General features: G+C 39.1%; 2 protein-coding genes across 2 annotated transcripts in view; one reads left to right on the forward strand and one right to left on the reverse strand.

The window, feature by feature from the left end:
* Positions 1-5,041: 5,041 nt before the first annotated feature.
* On the reverse strand, positions 5,042-17,093 carry LOC124271234 (peroxisomal membrane protein PEX16-like). Its single transcript, XM_046706314.1, is given in 12 exon segments — positions 5,042-5,344; positions 6,489-6,553; positions 7,296-7,415; positions 8,767-8,839; positions 9,618-9,706; positions 9,708-9,761; positions 11,602-11,705; positions 13,311-13,437; positions 14,059-14,195; positions 14,197-14,202; positions 14,613-14,725; positions 16,940-17,093. Coding segments are annotated over 12 exon segments (1,071 nt in total). The 5' UTR covers positions 17,061-17,093; the 3' UTR covers positions 5,042-5,282.
* Positions 17,094-17,563: 470 nt separating this feature from the next.
* Positions 17,564-22,342, forward strand: part of LOC124271233 (LARGE xylosyl- and glucuronyltransferase 1-like) — a 40,729-nt gene continuing 35,950 nt past the window's right edge. The window contains exons 1-3 of the mRNA XM_046706313.1: positions 17,564-17,685; positions 17,970-18,071; positions 20,632-20,728. Coding sequence (XP_046562269.1) covers positions 20,632-20,728 — 97 coding nt within the window. The 5' untranslated portion in view covers positions 17,564-17,685; positions 17,970-18,071. The remainder of the gene's footprint in view (positions 17,686-17,969; positions 18,072-20,631; positions 20,729-22,342) is intronic.

Here is a 22,342-nt window from a genome sequence, read left to right on the forward strand (position 1 = left end):
TTTCAAAAACACCAAACCTTTATGTTTGAAACAGTCAGGGCAAACTCCACGGCTGCCCATTAGTTTCAGCCATGTGACAAAGTATGGACACAATGAAACTTGCTGGCCTCTCTGTTGTCTATCAGCAATAGTGTCACTTGAATACCATCAATTTTATTCCAGATATCAATATATTTTTGAATTTTGTTACACAAGTTTAAGGATCTGGTAACATTGTAAGCTCAAACAAGGTAATCAGAGAGAAACACTTCTCAAAGGAAAAGATTTGGATGGTGGTTGGGTTGTTGTTTAACGCCCCACTCAGCAATATTCCATCTATATGGCAGCGGTGTGTAAATAATCGAGTTTGGACCAGACAATACAGTGATCAACAGCATGAGCATTGATCTACGCAAATGGGAAACCATGACATGTGTCAACCAAGTCAGCGAGCCTGACCACCCGATCCCGTTAGTCGCCACTTACGACAAGGATGGGTTGCTGAAGATAAATTCTAACCCGGATCTTCATGGGTCAGAAGTTAAAGAGCTCCTGATTCTTTCATATTTGCCATACTTATTCTGTCACATTACAACTTGATATCCTCATCAACCAAGGATCATAATCCAGGTAAACATGGCACCAAGTCTCATGTGTGTAATTGTCCCTTCGCACCAGAAACAGGGATTACATCAGTCACTAAAGAAAATATGAAGGTCAACAAATAATCCATCCAGCTGATTTCGTATCATTTTTATTGAAAATATATATTTTAGTAAATCATGTATTTCTGAACAAATCATTGCAATTCACATAAACATCATATAAAAGTTCGAAATGTACAGAATATTGAAATGGTGATAAAAACAGAAATGTGCTCCTGAAATATTGCACAAATGACTCGAAGCAATAAGCAGCAATATGTGTTGACAGCCGCAGACAAGACCACTCCTGTAAACCATCTCTTGTATTATTAACTTCCAGACAAGAATTGGAGGAAGTTTCTATCCAATTAACCACATATTTTTTCAAATATTTATCACTATTTCAGAACTAGCCCTCCCCACACCCTTCCGGAACACACCCGATACCATTGACTTCATAATTATATTATCATGAACCTATGTGGGGCTATCAAGAGTGACATGCATTTATAAATACATATTTATTCTCAAAAATTATATTTTCTTCGGGGCACTGTCCACTCACAGGAAACAGATAACTCTGTCAAGTACAGTTTTTGTTATTGTTATTTATCTTGTGCTGTGTTCCTCTTCAGGGCTTTACCCAAAACCTGTTTGTAGGATTAAAACAATGTTTTGTTATTGTTTGTTACCCCACATATACCTGGGCTACACTGACAAGCTATAATTCTATATACAAGCTGTACTTGATGTACTGCCAGACTCTCAAACAAAACATATTGTATATTACCGTCAACATAATCTTTATCAATAATCCATTGTGGTGGGATATTAAAGCAAAAAGTAAAAAAAAATGGCAGAATGAAAACTAGCCCTCTATCAACATCCTTACAGCTAATATAAACAAAGCTTAAGCCAGTCTCCTACATACAACATATACAGGATGTTAACAATATTACCCACAAAGGTCAATCTCCAGACAATTACAGGTCCTAACTCTGCAGTTAAGTGATTCTCAATGCTGATTGGTGAGTTCAAGTAATATGATAATACCCTAAAAATAATCCGTTCTTGTGATCAACAGGTGGACCGGACTTAGTTCAAGTTTTTCTGTATGGTGAGGTGAGGTGAGGTGAAATTGGGTTTTACTTCGTGCTTGAGAATATTTCGCTTATATAATGATGTGCATGCATGTGTATGTGTATGTGCTGCTGCTTGTACTAGCCCAGACTTAAGCTGTTTTTTATAGTGCTAGCCCACTGAGATACCATGCCGCAGTGAAGCATGAATACCACACTCAGACACATTATACTGACTCCCGAGGCGACCAGTCCTTGTTGTACCCATTAATGCCGAGCGCCAGGCAGGGACCAACAAGTACCATATTTTAACGTCTGTTGGTATGACGCAGTTGGGGATCGAACCCGCGACCTTCCGCTCTCCAGGCAGACGCTCTAACCACTACACCACGGAGGCGGTTCTTCTGTATGGTTACATTATATATACTTTTCTGCATGTTTTCTGTACTATTCAATGATCAACATCTACACAGAGACCTCAGCCTTCCACTCTATAGGCGACTTGACCATCAAGGTGTTTGACAGAGAAGAGTATAATACTTAGTACTACAGAAGCCATCACAATGGTCAACCACTGATAAACAGAGGCTATTAGAAATTGCAATCTCATTAACATCTGACTGTTTACTCTATGTAATGCAGAGATGCCAACACTAATTTAGCCCAATTAGTATTTTGGCCAAAAACTGATGCAAAAATTAGTATTTTGGGGCCAAAATTAGTATTAACTTTTCCAAAGAATTTTCATATTAAAAAAAAATAGTATGTAAATATATAGTCTAAGACCTTGTTATTAACATTGTACTCATCTAAATAAGCCTTATAGTGAATAAATTATGGTTGAAATATATTGTGTATGGTATGTATGCTATTTTATACTTTAATTTAATGTTCTATTTTTAAAAATTCATATATTTATACTGCTATGGTAGTCGCGTATTTTGTGTTGTTTTTTCGTAATGAATACGATAAAATCATATGGGTTGGCATCTCTGTATAATGCCCAAAACTACCCGCGTGAAGATCTCAAAACCCTGAAGGGTGTATCACCTAGACGTTGACTGCCCATTACATGGAGATGCCATGGCGCATGGAAATGGCTGCCTTCATACACAGCCAAACTGTAAGATGTATTCAGAAAAAGACGTTAAGTTGGATTTCAAGCTACAGAAATCAGACTCACTGTTTTGAATGCTTTGCTTCCATGAATTTGAAGCCATGATGTTGATCTGACAGGTTGATAGATCAAGCAAAGATGTATCATATCACAGTAAAAGATCTGTCTTCAGTTACATAAAGGTGCTGGACAGTTAGCTGTGTAGTGAGTGAGTGAGTGAATGAGTTTAGCTTTATGCCGCACTCAGCAATATTCCAGCTATATGGCGGCGGTCTGTAAAGAATCGAGTCTGGACCAGACAATCCAGTCATCAACAGCATGAGCATCGATCTGCGCAATTGGGAACCGATGACATGTGTCAGCCAAGTCAGCGAGTCTGACCACCCGATCCCGTTGGTCGCCTCTTACGACAAGCATGGGTTACTGAAGATCAATTCTAACTCGGATCTTCACAGGTTAGTTAGTTGTGTAAAATATGTATTAATTAATAAATCTTTGGCAATCTTGGACTACACATTTACATCCATCTACCCCTGGCAGAGGCGTACATCACAGGACAATCGTGCACAAGAATCACCGAACACAAACGTTACCCAGAACCTACAGCTTGTTCAGCTTGACCTGAGCTACTCTACATATGCATGATCCGGGAGGTCAAATGGCACAAACGGCAGGTCGAGTTAACTTCCTTAAATAGGGGAGCAAATAATGTTATTAATGTTGCTGCTCGCTGCCTTAAAGCTCGAATCGGAAACAATAAGCCATCTGAAGTTTCTTTTTTAAAGAAAGTTAGGACATTGCTGAAGATTTCTCTACACTGAGGTGTCAAAGGGCGACCTTGTCTCGACTGTTCGGACATGTTGACAATCAATGCACCCCTTCACAATAATAGACCCAACCAGTTGTGACACGGTCACGCAATGCATTAGTATTCACTTGATCAGGTCAAGCTGAACCAGCTGTACATCTGTATACAGAATGTCTTCGTTTTTCCTTGGATCGAAAACCCATTTCAATATGCATATTCAATATAAACAAGAATATAGAAAACACGTCAAAATGATCAAAATATTTTAGAAATATGAATGATGCTCACATTCTGAAATGAAATCAAGTAAGGTCTATTGATGATCCCTTTTCCACATTACACAGACAGACCAAACTGTCTATTTCACTGTTTAAGGTTTAAACACTCTTTTCAGAAATATTTTCACAGAATGGTCCCATAGAAAACACACTAATACAATGGGTAGCTACATGACACCGTTTCGGCCTATGTTCTTATCCTCAACCCAGACATTTCAAAGAACACTTTGTGACTATGTACAGAAGTTGTTGTAATAGTGATAACACAGGAGACTACATAACATGAATGGCATTTCTAGCTTTACCATCACGTAAACACAACCTAAAGCAGCTGGTTAGGAATGCCAGGTAGAGACCAGGGCTTAGATTTTCGAAGCTCTCTTAGTGCTAAGATATGTAGGTTAGTGTTAATGTATGACACTTACGACTATATTAGCGCTAAGAGAGCTTCGAAAATCTAGGCCCTGGGTCTACAAATGACTTATGATACAATGTCAGTCTGGGTTATGGTAATTCACAAAACAAGAGATCATTGTTGTATGATTACAAAAATAGACTCCGACAGGTGCGTAGCTACCATTATAAAAAAAAGGGGGGTTACACATGACTGTTGCTAAGAAGGTGGGCAAGCTCTCAATGCTATCTAAATGTAAAGCTTTGCAACCTATCGAGCTTACAAGAAAAAATTTGGCTTGCTATGCACCTGTCAGAAACCATTGTACAGTATACATGACACTGTTTCTTCACTATGGTTCACTAATCTTTCTATGTATAGTCAAATTATCACATCGTTTGTGAGTTTGGTTTAAAACCACTTTCAACAGTATTTCAGTTATATCATGTCAACTTGAAGATGGTGGAAAGCTGGAGGTGATGCAAGTCTTAGACGCTTACCACCTTGGTGAAATCCATACAAGGCTATGGTGATGACAAACCCTGTAACATAATGAGGGCAGACAGAGGACATGAACCCATGACTATAGGTTCATGGTACACCCAAGGGACACGACTCTGTACAGTCAATTGTGGCACCTCTGACAACTGTTCTGTAAATGCCCTCTCCTGATCTTAACCTACTCAAACATGATGTATGTGGTGTTTCATCCCTTTAACAGCGCTAATTGCAATGGACAAAGGTATAATGATGGTGCAAAGACACAGGTTAATCTGGAATTCTTAATGGACTTTCCAAAGGGAGACAATTCAATGTTCGAAAAATTCAGACTGATTACATGAAATATTTATAAATGAGTTGTTGCGCTTCACAAAATACCGGGACCAAATCAACTGGTCATGTTAACGATGTTAACTACTTTTCCATCAACTATGTTTGTGCATGGTTCTGTGGGCTTTGGTCAGTGGTCCAGTGTGTGTTGTTTAGGCTGACCACACATAGAAGTATACCTTTTGCCACGTGGGAAGGTACGCCAAAAGGGGCCCTGTGGAAGAAATCAGAATCAGTTACCATGGCGATGATCAAAACAGACATGATCTGATAATCAGACAGTGTGCTAGTTATTTGTCAACATTACCACAACCTGCATCAGCCTATAGGCATAAATTCACCAGAGCTCCAGATAAGATTTAGCTCATGTGGGTACTGTACCCAACGTATTTTTTGGGAGTGGGTATTATGAATGTTGAGTGGGTATTTCATTTTCCGTTACCCACTGCTTTCAAATATGTGCGTATTTCAGTCATTTTACTCACCTAAGTATTATGTCATTGAGTAAGTTTACTAAGCAGGTATGTTCTGCCTTATGTCATACCTAATCAAAACCAACTTAAATATAATGGAAATGATTTCATAAAAAATCCCTCATCCTATACTGACAGTTCTATACAAGTTCTATAGTAACAGTACAACGTGATAGCAATCCATGTCTTTTTCATTACGCAAGCGTTTTTTATAAATATATTTCGTACGCATTAGTTTTAAACATTTTGCGTATCTAACATTTTAAATGCGTAATTGGTATGCAACAATTATTTTTCAATGCGTAATTGGAAATTTTCTATGCGTATTTTACCCGTATACGCAGCTTATCTGGGCCTCTGAACATTAACACAACCTGCATCAGCCTACAGGCTTAAATTCACTATGTTTTTCAATCATACATAGCTCTTTTGTTGCTGTATTTAACCAACAATGTAAACAAATGTTTAGTTTCTGCAAGACACAAGAAACAACAAATGGTGCCAACCCTCTTTTGTATGTCAAATACCTGCCCCTGTATTCCACAGACACCAATGCAGGATGTTTGATGCCATTAAATGTTTATAAAGTTCTTTTGGTGTGTGCATGCCAATATTTAAGTGATGAAATTAATTTCAGGGTATGTTTTGTTCAAAAAGAGACAGATCAATCAAGAATTTAGCTGATTATTACGAGCATTGTCCAGAATTCTATGTGAAAATCAGTGACTAATTATTTGAACCAACTCTGACCACTGATACGACTAGAGAGACACGCTGAATGTCTCCTGGCCGACTCACTGATCTGCCCTGGGATCTCTACAGGGGGAACACGATGGAATCCCCCTTTCATGTCTTATCGATGGCACTGAAGCTACACACACTTACTGATGAGCAAGGAGGTGCCAGGAATGTTATCAGCCAAGATCTTCATCAGGAATATTATCTTCGCTCTGCAACAAGACCACAGAATAGCAATTAGTTTCTTTGAAAATGGACAGTATTCTTCAGCCATGTTGCATCAAGGACAAACCACAGCATCATCAGTAGTCATACAATGATTTTTTTTGTGGTGTGTGTGTGTGTGTGTGTGTGTGTGTGTGTGTGTGTGTGTGTGTGTGTGTGTGTGTGTGTGTGCTGATTGGTTGAACAACATTACATGAGATTGGATTCTTGAAAACCTTTGGATTTGTCCCTAAGCATGAACACTTTCTTTGATAACTTAAATTTATTTAATATGTATTGTCTAACGTCTGTAAGAATCAAGTAAGAAGAGCTGATAAAAAGTGCTGACATCTTGTCGATTTTCAGATTTTTACATCATATTGTGTATTCAATGCCGGGGAATCTAACATATCTGAGAATACATGTACAGACTATCTACTTGCATGAATACTCAATGCCAATTTGAAAGCGGTCAAAAGTAACACATGTTATATTTCGGATTACAGTTTCTCAGAATTCCAGTACTTTAGTTGGGTGGAGACTGCTGTGGGTGAGTGGGTTAGATCGTGACCTTGTGTGCTGAGAGTGGGTTCGAATTCAGGATGGGACTCAACATAACAAAAGTAAAAGAATCTGTCCTGAGAAAGTGAAATCCGAAATATAACATGTTATATCTATGTGTACTGTGTGCTGACATCAGGGAAGGATGCTGACTGGATAATGTCTTCATATATATACATGTTAACATACTGTGAGTATCTGTCATAGAAGGGGGACCTCAGCAGGTAATAGAGCAGCATGAACGTCCTCCGCCGCAGTTCACCCTTCTCATTCTGGTTCAAGTCGGCCGGGTCGCCCATCATTGTCAAACTACACACAGAACAAAAACATGGTTAAAGTTGGCCTCCTTATAATGGTTGTCCATTTCAAAGTTTGTTTGTCTCTTGTTTCTTGCACTCAGCAATATTCCAAGGCTGTTGTTGACATGTCTTTATCTGTTTACATAGGTGATTCAAACGTTCATCAACATAAATACTGTTCTCCCATATTGTGCATTATAATGTATCAACTAATGTGTCTCCAATTCTTGAGAGAGACAACCATAGACAAAATATAATTATAAAATGATACAATTTCACCTGCCTACACTAACAATTTCTCACAAGACCAAAGATAGACTGTATCGAGATACAAAGAAGGGGAGACTACCTTAACCAAGAGTACAAAATCTCCTTTGACTGTAATATCAAGTCTGTATGCGAAATATGCATTATGTCGCAAGCTCACATTAAATCTCCAAATCATCATCATCATCATTATCATCATCAATACCAAGTAAGGATACGATATATGGATGAACACTAATGTACCCTGGGATTTTAAAATGGGGATCACATCAAAAGAATTCAACCATCCATCGACTGTGACCAAGGCTATTACATACCCCAGCTTACCATCATGTCATCCTACACTCCAGTGAGACTTAATCCTCCTGTGTTTTTACACAACTGGCTTCATTTGCATTTACCTTAGATCTCCTGCCGTGTATACTTAACAGTCTCCTGTAAAAATACTACTTAATAAGTGTATAATGCCTCCCTTCACTACCCTGTACATCACTTGCTTGATAACAATGTTAGAATCTACACAGAAACGTCGTTCCTCATTGTAAATAACAAAGGTGTTCATCAGTACATCTTATCCTCACTTAGTACTCACACTTCTGTATGCCTCTTGAAGAGGAACTGAAATATCCCCATAGCTTGCGTTTCAGTGAGTGAGGGGCAGTGGGGGAGTCTAATGGTCAAAGCGTTGGCTCGTCACGCCGAAGGCCCGGGTTCGAATCCCCACATGGGTACAATGTGTGAAGCCCATTTCTGGTGTCCCCCGCCGTGATGTTGCTGGAATATTGCTAAAAGCGGCGTTAAACCAAACTCAGTCAGTCAGTTTCAGTAAGTGACTCAGCATTATTTCCACAACATGACAGCAACCTCTAAATAATCAAGTCTGGACCAAACAGACTGGTCAGTGACAACAGCAACATCACCAGCTCCAATGCAATCTACCAGGTCTCGAGTCCGATCACTTTAGTCACGTTGTTCCACAAGCATGGGTTGAAGGAAATACAAACCTGGAATACTATGGTCCCACTTGTCTAATAGAGCTGACAAGTACCATAACCTAAGAGGACCACATGATCAACAACAAAGAAAATTCTCACCTTGAGATGTCCATCCCACATGAGATGAGCCAGGGTTTCCATGATGACAAGCCAAAACCATACATACTCATCACTGACACTCATTAAGAAATACATGACATTATGAATATTATGATTATGTTAATAATAAGAGATGAGATATGCCAAAAGGCCATTCTAAACAATATGCCCCTGGCTGGCAAACTGGCAAAGGTCATTGTAATGATTTTATTGAAAGCTATTTTTAGCCACCATGTTCAAGGTCAAAGAAGTTCATTCATCCAGCCCTACATCTATGTTGTACATGGTGTCTTTACAGTTTTACTTCAGTTCCAGAGTAATCATCATGAGTTTGATGAAAGTGTAACCCATACATTGGTCGACCCCTTTCGACAGACTGCTTGTTTGGAGCCTCAAACATTCGGCTTATCTACTGTCATATATACGGTATCAGTCAGATAATGAATAGTCAGTTATCATCTTGTTCAAAACTGTGATATCTTTAAAGTTCTCATTTTCTCATATTCAGAGAATTCTTACCACTGCAGTCAATACAGTCCTTTTCCTCTACACATTCTTGCCCTCGAAGAAATCACCAAAATATGGACTGGGCAATTTCAGTTTTCAATTTGACAATTGTTCTTGATATCAGCATTTGGTCTAGACAAATCCCAGAATGTAGATGCTCTAGTGATCACATTTCATTCCTGGCGTTTTGTAAAGATACAGATGGGTGGGTGTTAGATAGAAAATCATTATATCAGTCAGAACTCAGACCTTAATTTTTTGTAAATGTAAATTCAGCAATAAATGTACAAAGCAAATGACTTTTCAACTGATTAAAAATGACAAGCCACGAGTTACAAGGATACAGTGGACAATAGGTTTGACAATGTGAAGTGTCTCCGCCCACACTCTCTGGCGAGACAAGGGAGTTGGAGCCAGATCCTTTCTCCTCCCACCACGGGTATCTGTCTGGGTGGGGATGGCCCATGTCCTCATGCCCAGGGGAAGGGCTACAACGGGAGAACCCCACATCTTACACACAAAACATAATACACTCAAACACCTCAGCATCAATTTTGACATTGAAGTCACTTAATACTTCATTTCAACATAAAGTGATCTTTACAAGGACTATTAATATAGAAAAACAGTAAAAATAACATGTAAGAGTAATATTAGTCTGAAGATGAAACTCAATCAGTGAGCCATGCTTTCAACTGTAGATTGAAACTTTAACTCATTCGCTAATATACTACTCACACTTTGCTAATGATCACAGTAATTCACAACTTTACTTAAACGTAGATATATAATTTGAAATTGTATCCATGGATAAATAATACTATGGTAACCCAGGGGTGGAAATGACCTATTGCCCGACACTCGAGTCCAGTGGTTTTTTCTGTCGTGCAAGCAAATTTGTATATCACACTGTACCGGTGTCCAGTTGACTTTCCAATATTAATTATGTTGTTTATTTAAAAAATCAAAAAGAAAACGGCCGGTATAGTGGAACTATTATCAGGGCAAGTGATTTTACATGTGCCACTGTACCGGAGTACACTAGCAATTTTGAAGTTACTTCCACCCCTGTAACCCCCGCTTTAGGCAAACAGCAGGGATTGGGATAGAGAGCTTTGACAATGAGCCATTTTCAGAAATATTTACCATACCAGAATTTAATGGGCCATTTTTTATTCTAATGTGCAAAATGACCCAGGGCCTCTGCCTTTCCCAATCCCTGAAACAGTCACTTTAATCTAACCTTATGCACTTGATACATGAGTAACCATTGAAATGGCTTTCATGGCACCAATGAACCATTTTGCAAATCAAATCATTGACAAATACACAACAGCTGTCAATAGCAGGTATAGGTTCCACAAGATGAAATGACAAACTGAAACCTAGGATCCATGCTTACAAAAAGCTTACACATTTAAACCAAATTTGACCCAACATCATAGTTTTCCATTGAATCCATGATTTGATCCTTAGCAAAGTGTGAGTAGTATACATGTCAGTGCTCGAGATATAACATGAAAATCAAAACAAAGAACCTTAATGCAAAAAACTGAAGTCTTGGGGGTTCCTTCTTTATGAACCTCAGTAAAATGAGATCTATTACTCTGATACAATACTTCCTTAGTTTACAGGGGCGGTGGTGTAGCCTGAAGGTGAAAGCATTTGCTCATCACACAGAAGATCCTGGTTCGATACCCCACATGGGTACAATGAGTGAAGCCCACTTTAGCACCCATTTTATTGCTGGATATTGCAGCATGAAAGTAAACTCACTCATTCTTTAGTTTAATCTGGGACATCTGAATGAAGCATTCAGACAATCACTCCTTATTTCGCCATTTTGAAAACCAATATAATGAGTGAGTGAGTGAGTTTAGTTTTACGCCGCACTCAGCAATATTCTAGCTATATGGCGGCGGTCTGTAAATGATCGAGTCTGGACCAGACAATCCAGTCATCAACAGCATGAGCATCGATCTGCACAATTGTGATACGATGACATGTGTCAACCAAGTCAGCGAGTCTGAGACCCATTAGTCGCCTCTTATGACAAGCATAGTCGCCTTTTGTGGCAAGCATGGGTTGCTGAAAACCTATTCTACCCCGGATCTCCACGGGTCTACCAATATAATGAGGGAATTCCAAACTTATGTTATGTACTACTACATGATTTTGCATTCTGGCATTTCTGAGTGCATCTCCTTCCAAAAAAGATTCCAGTTTTGATGGTACACTTGATTGGGATGTTTAGTCTTGCATTCTACGACCCCCTTAGCAACATGCACTACAAGTGCCGACTGACTGAACAGACCAACTGATGCTTACCAGCTGATATTTTCCTCATGACTTTCCCAGACCGTTTCAAGGTGAAGGTCATGGGAGCAGTAAAACCATTTCTGTATCCAGCTTCTCCAGGTTCGGGAATCCTCCTGCACATAAACAAACTGCCATTGTAGCATTGTCAAATTTACTGGGCTTGTATGCAGGATGTTCTGAAGTCACCTGTGAATACGCTTGCTGCTTTGTGGCTTGCCACAGCCTGCTTTCATTAGTTTCAACGAACACCAGAACGTCATGACACCAATAGGTGTAGGTGCGTCAGATGTTTGCGGTATTCTTTCCATCACATTCTACATCCTTGGGGTTATCTATTGTAGGAACTCCTTCAATGTCTGACTGACTAACTGACTGAGTTTAGTTTTACACCGCTTTTAGCAATATTCCAGCAATATCACGGCGGGGACACCAGAAATGGGCTTAACACATTGTGCCCATGTGGGGAATCGAACCCGGGTCTTCGGCGTGACGAGCCAACGCTTTAACCACTAGGCTACCCCACCGCCCCCCTTCAATGTCTGACAGTGGGATGGTTCACACAAGTTTTACAATGGAATGTGGCTCATTTGACGTCAGTGACGTTCTCATTGCATGAGCTTACCAGACCTGGGCATGTTACCATTACAGATCACAGTGACTGAATACATGCATGGGTGATGGAGAAACAGTGTATAAATAACAATGCTATTATAGTCTCACTTTTACCATTATATAAACACAAAATGTCATTGATTTCATTTAGTGACGATTTCAACAAAGGTAACAACTTAACAACTGACTTCATTTCAGCATACACTATCATTTCAGCATATCAGCTTTATACTAAAACACAGTGTGAATTTAGAATATTTCATTTGGTTGACAGTCCATAGCAGGTGTCTGTTCTGCACTGTACAGTACTGGACAGCCATCATTGTGTCAGATGTTAGGCCACTTGTCTTGCCTATTGTGTTACCTGTGAACAGCTTCTATGTTATCTGCTGCCAGCTGTTGACTTACCCATTGTGCTAGCTGTTGTGCCACCTGATGTGTCAGCTGTTGCTGCCTTGTCTGTTAGCTGTTGTGATACATGTTAGCTGTGGCATTACCTATTGTATTACCTGTTGTGTTAGCTGTTATGCTACCTGTTGTAACCGTTTTTGTTATCTGTTGTTACCTGCTAATAGCTGCTATGTTACCAGTTGCCTCAGCAATTATGTTATCTGATGTTAGCCATTGTATTACCTGTTGTGTCAGCTGTTATTCTACCTGTTGTTACTGTTTCTGTTATGTCAGCTGTTATGCTACCTGTTGTTACCGTTTCTGTTGTGTTAGCTGTTATGCTACCTGTTGTTACCGTTTCTGTTATCTGTTGTGTCAGCTGTTATGCTACCTGTTGTTACCGTTTCTGTTATGTCAGCTGTTATGCTACCTGTTGTTACCGTTTCTGTTGTGTTAGCTGTTATGCTACCTGTTGTTACCGTTTCTGTTATCTGTTGTGTCAGCTGTTATGCTACCTGTTACCGTTTCTGTTATCTGTTGTGTCAGCTGTTATGCTACCTGTTGTTACCGTTTCTGTTATGTCAGCTGTTATGCTACCTGTTGTTACCGTTTCTGTTATGTCAGCTGTTATGCTACCTGTTGTTACCGTATCTGTTATCTGTTGTGTTAGCTGTTATTCTACCTGTTGTAACCGTTTTTGTTATTTGTTGTGTTACCTGTTCTGTTAGCTGTTGGGCCTCCTTGTTTTTCTTGGAGACAAGCTGGCGATCAAGTGGCGCTATGGGTGGCATGGGCTGGATGCCATGCTTGTAGGTGGCCAGAAGGTAGAAGCGCAATGTGGCTCTGAAATAACACAGACATCAAATTACATGGGGATGTGAAATTGTGTCTTTCATGAAACTCCCACATGTATTTTCTACCACAGGGCATTCACAAATATGTTTAGCTTTGTCCATTTGAAGTACAGGGTGCCAGTTAGAGGGCTATGTTTGATCCACCTTCAAACAAAGAGAGCATGACAGTGTCATTTCACAAAGATAAGGTATTAACCATATACAGCTTACAAACTACAGCCTCTTCCTTTCCAAAGAGATTTAAAACTGTATTAAACAAAGTTATTTTGTGAATCATAATGTGCACAGAATGAGTTTGTATCATTCAGTCATGTCAAAGTTGAAGCACCTCTCCCATTCCTTTCCACAGTAAGCAATTCTGTCATTCTGCCATGGGAATTAATTCATGTTTCCTTAAGACATTTAACCCAGTACCTGTCACATTGTATCTTACAGTCTATGATCCTGGGTGGCACAAGACTCAAAACATGTAGCACACAATTCACAAAGGTCAATGTTGTGTAGTCAGCCCAAATCCTGACAAGCCCAAGTCAACATCACAGAGCTCAGTGTATGGAAATGATCAGGGTCAACATCATTTGTAATCTGATGAATGAAGTTGAGAACCTACTTGCATATCTGAATAGTTGCTATGACGATCCACTTCCCTACTTCTCCCCAAAGTTTGTTAGCAGCGACCTCAACAAACACCTCTACGTACTCCAACACCGTCAGCGTGCCAGCAGCTGCCCCAGACGGCTCCTGAGACAGCGCTCTGAAATGTATATAATGATGATTGACACAAACTGTCTACAGTCCAACACATAATAACCAAATATCATGATGAAGTATACAAAGTCTAAACCATCCTGTTACCAGCTGGTTATTGGTGATTCACTCAATTAAATGAAGATTGATTGGTGGTCCAAAAAAACAAGCATTTGGACGCCATTATCTATGATTTATGACAGCTTACCAGTGCTACCACGTGGGATATGTTGTAAGTCCAAACAACCAAGCATTTGGACCCCATTATCTATGATTTTAGACAGCTTACCTGTGCTACCATGAGGGAGTTATTGTGAGTACAAACAGGATATTCACACAAGGAATACTTACTGCTTATATCTTCAGTGCTTCAACTACTGATAAATGTCAACTGCAAAATAAATATGCTTAACCTACCACTTTGGGAATAATCTTGGCTGTTTGCTTGAGGATGGCATCATTGAGAAACACCAGTAGGTTTGAAGATGTGTACATCAGCTCGGACAGAACCTGTGCATTGCGCAGTCGACCTGTTGACAGAGTTTTATTTAACAACAGTCAAAGATAGTCTTCTCCACCTTACCCAGCTTGGGTTTGCCACAACATTTCAGTCATGACACAATACCTCATGATATTTTCCACAATTATCGGGGAACTACCACATCTTCCATGTGCCCTGGCTAACATTAATGACAAGAGGGTGTTTCAGTTGCTAAGTATGTGTTGGTGCAAAAGACTGGATAACTAAATGTTTGTATTGAGTTATGTAGTTTTGGCCAAAGGTGCTAAGGTAATGCTAATCATACTAATTATCAGATTGGGTTATTGAAAAACTTTGCACAGTGTTTCTGCTGGACATTCTGACTGGCTAGCACTTCGAATACCGGTCATTTGTAAAATTTACCGGTCAAGTGATCATGCTTTTCATTGTAAGCGAGACCTTGCAACCTAACAACCAATAAAATATTTAGAAGGTATTTCAAAGCATCAATGCCACTATTTTTAGCCTGGCGTTTTCCAAAACTACTATTTTTTTATTTGACAACACCTTGATGTCATTGTGAAAACAATCTTTTTTCGAGGAGAAATAAAATTGACAGAGGTAATTAGAAAATTGATTTTTATCTGGTATATACCAGATAACGGAAACACTGTTTGCAGATATTACTTTTTGGAAAAATCATTATCCATGAATGAAACAAATTTTGTACCACAAACTAAACAATATCGTAATGTGATTTTTTTTATCAATGTAAATTCATTCCTTGGATGCAGGTAGACAATACTAAAACTGGAATATACTGAGTGAGTGAATGAGTGATGTTTTATGCCACCTTTACTTTAGCAACATTCCAATAGCTCTGTGGGGAACACTAGAGTGAGTGAGTTAAAATTTAACGTCACATCGGCAATATTGCAGCCATATCGTGACGAGGGGGACACTAGAAATGGGGTGAAATATAGAGAACGTCACACTGTAATAGATTTCAAAAAGCATTATGTGGAGGAAAGTCACATCACAGCTTGAAGTTAACCAGGCTAATGATTAAGTTTCTTAGCCCACAACCTACAATGTGACCGTAAGGGTTATCACCAAAAAATTATACCAAGATTACCAAGTCAACAGCATCCACTTGGTCGTTTTAAATCACATGAGCAGTAGCCATTTTCTCCATGAAACTCAAACCTTGACTACATCACATCACCCTGCTGTAACAGGGTTTATGTGATGAGGGATGTGCATCCAGTATGAACTAACATATACCATGTATACAATGGCCACAGACACTGATACTCATTGTATCCAATTCTAGATACAAATTATATAGTTCCAGAGGCCCAAACAAGCTGCGTATCCGGGTAAAATATGCATGGAAAATTTCCAATTACGCATTGAAAAATAATTGTTGTGTACCAATTACGCATTTAAAATGTTACATACGCAAAAGGTTTAAAACAAATGTGTACGGAATATATTTATAAAAATCGCTTGCGTAATGAAAAAGACATTGATTGCTATCAAGTTGTACTGATAGTATAGGACAAGTGTTGTACTGTTAGTATAGGATGAGTGATTTGTTTATGAAATCATTTCCATTATATTTAAGCTGGTTTTGATTAGGTATGACATAAGGCAGAACATACCTGCTTAGTAAACTTACTCAATGACATAATACTTAGGTGAGTAAAATGACCGAAATACGCACATATTTGAAAGCTGTGGGTAACGGAAAATGAAATACCCACTCAACATTCATAATACCCACTCCAAAAAAATACAGTGGGTACAGTACCCACATGAGCTAAATCTTATCTGGAGCTCTGTAGTTCCTGTGAATATAACTTCATAGAATACTGTACGATTCATCCTTGTTGAATGAAAGAAATGCCTAACCCATACCCTACCTTACAACTAACCCAAAGGATTGTAAAAGTTAAAAGGGTCCGAAAACCTGCTCTGTGGGTAACGGAAATGGTGTTGGCATATACGGTGTTAGCAAAACGTCACATCTATTGCAATAAAGTTGCCGATTCATAAATTGTTTTCCTTTTCTTAGATGTGTGACCCAGCAGAAGATGGGTACCCGATAGGATAAGTCATGTGAGATGTGCATTTCCCAAAACAAAGCGAAAATAGAAAACGTTCAAAGGTTGTGATAAGGCCGAAATCGAGCCTGGTCTAACCCGTGTCTGTTAATTACACGACTGCCACGACATGTGACTGTCTGTGACAATCGCCTTACCTGCAATGACATACGATAACAAACGGAATGTCGTCTCAACCTGACCAACTGTGTCAGGATTTTCGCGAACACTCCGTTTGTATTTTTCACACACGTTCTTCAGCAACTCCGACATGTCCATTTAGTGTGACGAACCGAAAGTGTTTGAAACGTCAATGTTCATTTGTTGTTATATTTGGTGTAGAGCCAATCAGAGTCCGCGTAACATCTGCAGCCCCTGGCTCTAAGCTGGTTCCACACAGTGTTTTAGGTATCGCTGTGTTACATCTACATCACCGAAGGTCGCTGATGAGAGCTAGAAGAAGAATGTGGACGTATTAACCGGATGCAAGAAATTTGGAACATCATTATGTTCAAAAGTAAGCTCGTTTTACGAAACAAGTGGACGTTACAGTCACCAAATATACGGCCTGAAAAAATTACAGTAAGTTGCTTTGTTTAAATCAGTGTATCCATGACCTAAGCATTGAAATACATCACGAACATACGCGAACTGATTTGCACCGAAAGATAATTTTTTGTGCGCGAATTTACTTATACGATTGGTTCGTTTCAGACATTGGTAATACTTTTGTTAGTTTGGTTAACATATGAACACTCTTGTTCCGGATTTTTGCATGACCGTTGTAATGTAACGTTTCATTGGTTGTAGCCATGTTGACAAAGAAAGATAATCTATCGTCCTCCTCTTCCGAAAGATGAATCAGAAGTGATTTCTGTTGTCTGAAACTATTACTAATTCAGAAGTAAGTATAACACGCTAAAAGAAATCTGGTTGTAATCAACGTTGAAAAAAAATAAGAAAACACCGCAAAGACACCTATTTTCGATATAACGTTGTACTCGACAGCTCGGATGGCATGTGACAATGACTTGAAAGAATACTTTTCAAAATATATGGCAATGATAAATAACCACATTATTGTATGTTTTAAATTACAAGACGTAAATAGTTGCAGAAAAATAAATATTAGGATTTACGTGAAATTATTAAATGTCATTCTGATATGTTTTTGTTGTTTTTTTTCAGTTTTTCTTTTATCCAGGAATTTACAAGTATAACTACTAAGGACATGTCAAATATCAAGTGGATGTTGTCAGTTGCTGGTGCTGAGATTTGAGCCTCCCCAAGGTAGATCTATTTGTGTTCGCCTAAACATTGTCACTTATAGCAGAACATAACAAAGCGTCCATGCAGTAAATATCTGAATATTTATGAAAATCCTATTTTGTGTATACTAAGTAGTCACACCTGTTGCACCCACTGCTTGAATCAGTCATTGTTCATAGAGTGATTCACTCAACAGGCACCTGTAATAAATTATCAGAATATAGATTTGTTCCTAATGGGCCCATGGGAAACTACACTCCAAATATGTCTCAGACTTCAAGCCTTAAACAGCAAGATATATCCTTTGCAGGATTTCTTATGTTGCTTAAGGACATATGCTATACTGAAAGGTTTATTGCAATGAAAAATAATAAATTTAGTTATTTTACTAGGAAATGGCATAACTAAGATACCCTACTCTGACATTTTAATTTAGCATGCATACAATTTGACTTACTCAAACTAATGTATCCGGCCTACCTTTAGAATACAGCACCACAAACTTTAAAAATACGTCATAATACCCTTTTACGTAATATAATGTGATTTTGTTCGAAAGCACGTTCTCGAAACAATGCCCTATGACGCCTGCATGGCAACACGGTTGTCTGGCTCAGCGAGTGCGTATAAGCTCCGCTCACTGGTGTTTCATCTCTACGAGCTATGTCATTGCATAAGCCCAACGATGTTGAGAGTTTCCAGTAGTTGTATACCGGGGATGCGCAATATTTTGCAAGCACCAGTTTGAAATATTTTTCTTTTTTCACTAATACGCTCATATTTATTTGTATTACGGGCTGCTGAGGTGTTATGTTTTGTGTATTTTGTATTTTTTAATTTTTTTAATTTACATATATATATATTTGTCATTCAGTAATTTGCACCATTACATAGAAAAGTGTTTTATTAGTATTTTATTTTTCGAAGCGGTAATAATGCATTACACTAGACACGTCAGTGGTGTTTGCGCCTATTTATTAGGATTAATTCAAGGGATTGGGGTTAGGGCTAGGGCTAGGGCTAGGACTAGGGTTAGGGTTAGGGTTTAGGGTTAGGGTTGGGGTTGGGGACCTAATGCAATATATAGTACGTACATGTCCGGGTGGTTCGGTCAATGCATTCTATTTATTAGGATTATTTCAAGGGGTTAGGGTTAGGGTTAGGGTTAGGGACCTAATCCAATATAGCAGGTACATGACCGGTGTAATACGTGAGTACCATTTGTTGTTTTTCCTTTTTGCATTTTAATACTTTTTTTTCACACAAAAACGGGAAACCAAAAACGTCGAAAGTACATTATGCAATGGGTTAATGTCGAAATTTTGGGCTAATGGAAATTGGTCTGGAATTTGCACTCAAGCCTCTTTCACACGCAACATAAATTTTGTAAAGTAATGATTCGAAGGCTAACTCACCCGAGTGCCGTCACTACACATGCTTATGTCTCCCTCGTTCCTTAGTGCGATCCACATTATCCTTACAGTGTTCCCTACATCACTTTTCTGTCACAAAATCACCGATTTATATAAAAAAGCGTCATTCATGCATGCACCGTGAAATCTACGTCTGACGCCTGGCGTCAACAACCCTTTTCAGTTTGAGGCATATCGGCTCATTCCACGCCACACGTTAATTTGTAGATTACGGAATGGTACGAGTGTGCCAAATGGCATCGGATCCATTCGGCAATTGTCCGGAGAATAAAATCACGAGACACCAAGTCTACCCGTAGCATTCGTAATTGTCCGTGACCTATTCGACTCTTTCCATTCATTTCCGTGACGTCACAGGAATGACTCGATAAATTTGCACATTGTGCAACAGTGTGGACGTAGCTCAGTCGGTTAGCTGTCGAGCTAACAATCCGAAGGTCGCGGGTTCGCCTCCGACGGGTTCTCACAAACTGGTTGCTTGTCTTAATGACACGTGACCTACGGCAGAGATCGTCCTCACGAGAAGTTGTGGTGCTGTATTCTAAAGGTGCTCCATGTATCCAATACAGTTATAACATTGTCACCTAGCTCCTGTCTATCTATATAAGTACACCCTCATATGTGTGTACAATTTTGTACATCAACTTGATGATGTAACTGCCAACACATGTCACTCTTCTGTCTGTACATGCAACTTGAAATGGAATAAAAAAGATAAAAAAAATAAGTTTCTGACTCTCTACTCCTTGGGTCGGCACTGTGCTACAGTGTAATCAATTCCCTCCTAATTCTCCCCACTACTTGACTTTCAAGGATCCATGAAGATAAAGTAGAAACAGGTTGTAGTGAAATTTGTATTGTGTTATTATTTTATGGATTTCTTTACTGTACATTGCTGAACTTAGCCTCTTTACATATATTGATAAGTTCATGACCTTGTGGGACAATGCAAATACATTTCACTTTCATTTTTGGCTGGTATCCTGAGTTTATAAACTTATCTCTCTTGAGATATATTTGTCATATTTGTCCCACAAAAGATTCAGGAATTTCTTGTCAGATTTGAACGTTTACCCCACTTACTTATAAAGACTCCTATACACTCCACAGCTGTTGTTGTGTCTGATGTTAGTGATGTTGTGTTGTAGATGTTGGTGCGGCTTAAGAAGAAGCTGCTGCTCCTGACACTGATCCTGGGTGCCATTCCTGTCATCTTCATGCTGTACCTCGTCATCAGCACAGATGGTGAGGGATGCCTTTCTGTCTCAGTAGATATTATTTTAAGTTATCTCAATTACAGTGACGTGACCTTCGGTTGGTTGCTTTGTTGTTTAACTCCGCACTCTGCAATATCCCAGCTATATGGCAGTGGTGTGTAAATAACTGAGTCTGGACCAGACAATCCAGCGATCAACAGCATGAGCATCAATCTAAGCAAATGGGATAGTTAGTGAGCCTGACCACCCAATCCCGTTAGTCGCCTCTTACGACAAGCATGGGTTACTGAAGACCAATCCTAACCCAGATCTTCACGGGTTGACGTTAGGAGTGACAGAAGCTTATGAGTGTGGGTTTATCATTCTTGCGTTTGACAGCAGCATCACACCCATGTTTCTGTTTCTAGCCAAAGTGGTAAACGTTTAAAATCTACATTGCTTTGTGCCCCCATGAGCTGACATGACATACTATAACTGAAATCCTATTGTTAGATCCTATTGGTCGACTACTGTTAGATGAAACTCATGCTCTCCGTATCTCAATTTGCATATTTCAAAATCTTAATCAATATGTTTACAGTATTTCACTTAATTGTTGTGAATAAGTGAGTATGGTTTTACATTGGCTTTAGCAATATTCCTTCAAAATCACGGTGGGGGACACCAGAAATAGGCTTCACACATTGTGCCCATTAGGGGAATTGAACCTGGGTCTTCAGCGTGACTAGCAATGCCTTAACACTAGACTAACCCACCACCCTCTTAACTATTGTGCCACAGCAATACAACACTCCAGGGTTGGAAATAACCCATTGCCCGACGCCCAAGTCCAGTGTTTTTTTCTGTCGGGCAAGCAAATTTGTATATCACACTGTACCGGTGTCCAGTTGACTTTCCAATATTAATTATGTTGTTTGTTTAAAAAATCAACAAGAAAACGGCCGGTATAGTGGAAAAATTATCAGGGCAAGTGATTTTACATGTGTCACTGTACCGGAGTACACTAGCAATTTTAAAGTTATTTCCACTCCTGCACTCATTTTAGCCACAACCTTGTAGATGTGGTAGACATTGTGTTGTGGTAACCTGACCATGCTAACAGTGTCAGGTGTGTTCCAAGTCAGCCACTGGATGATAGCGTAGCCGATTGGTTAAAGCAATGTTTTTTAACGCCAAAGACCCAAGTTAAGTTTCACATGAGTACAATGTCTAAGGCACATTTTTGGTTTTCCCTGCTGCTGTGATATTGCTGAAATAAATGCTAAAAGAGACATGAAACTATACTCACCTGCTCACTGGTATGTCTGGTCCAGACTCAATTATTTACATGCCAAAATAATACAGCTGGAATATATTTTTGAAAGAAGCACACAATATTTTGTCACTGTTGCTTAAAAGAAGTAATAGAGAATCTTGCTAATTTATTAATTTCATTTTGACTTACCACTTATGTAAACTTTGTCCAAGAGATGAAAATATACATGATTGCGTAAAATGCTGTATGCAGTTATTTTATGTATTGTTATGCGTATTTGTTTGTTTTGTGGTCAGTGTGGTATTCAAGTAATGCCATCCATCTTCAGTATGATTGCCAGTTTTGTAAGTGATGAGCACAAACTTTCAGCCAAAGGTTCTGCCACCA

The sequence above is a fragment of the Haliotis rubra genome, unplaced genomic scaffold, assembly GCF_003918875.1.
Source record: "Haliotis rubra isolate DU_JTF1 unplaced genomic scaffold, ASM391887v1 Scf159, whole genome shotgun sequence".
Lineage (NCBI taxonomy): Eukaryota > Metazoa > Mollusca > Gastropoda > Lepetellida > Haliotidae > Haliotis > Haliotis rubra.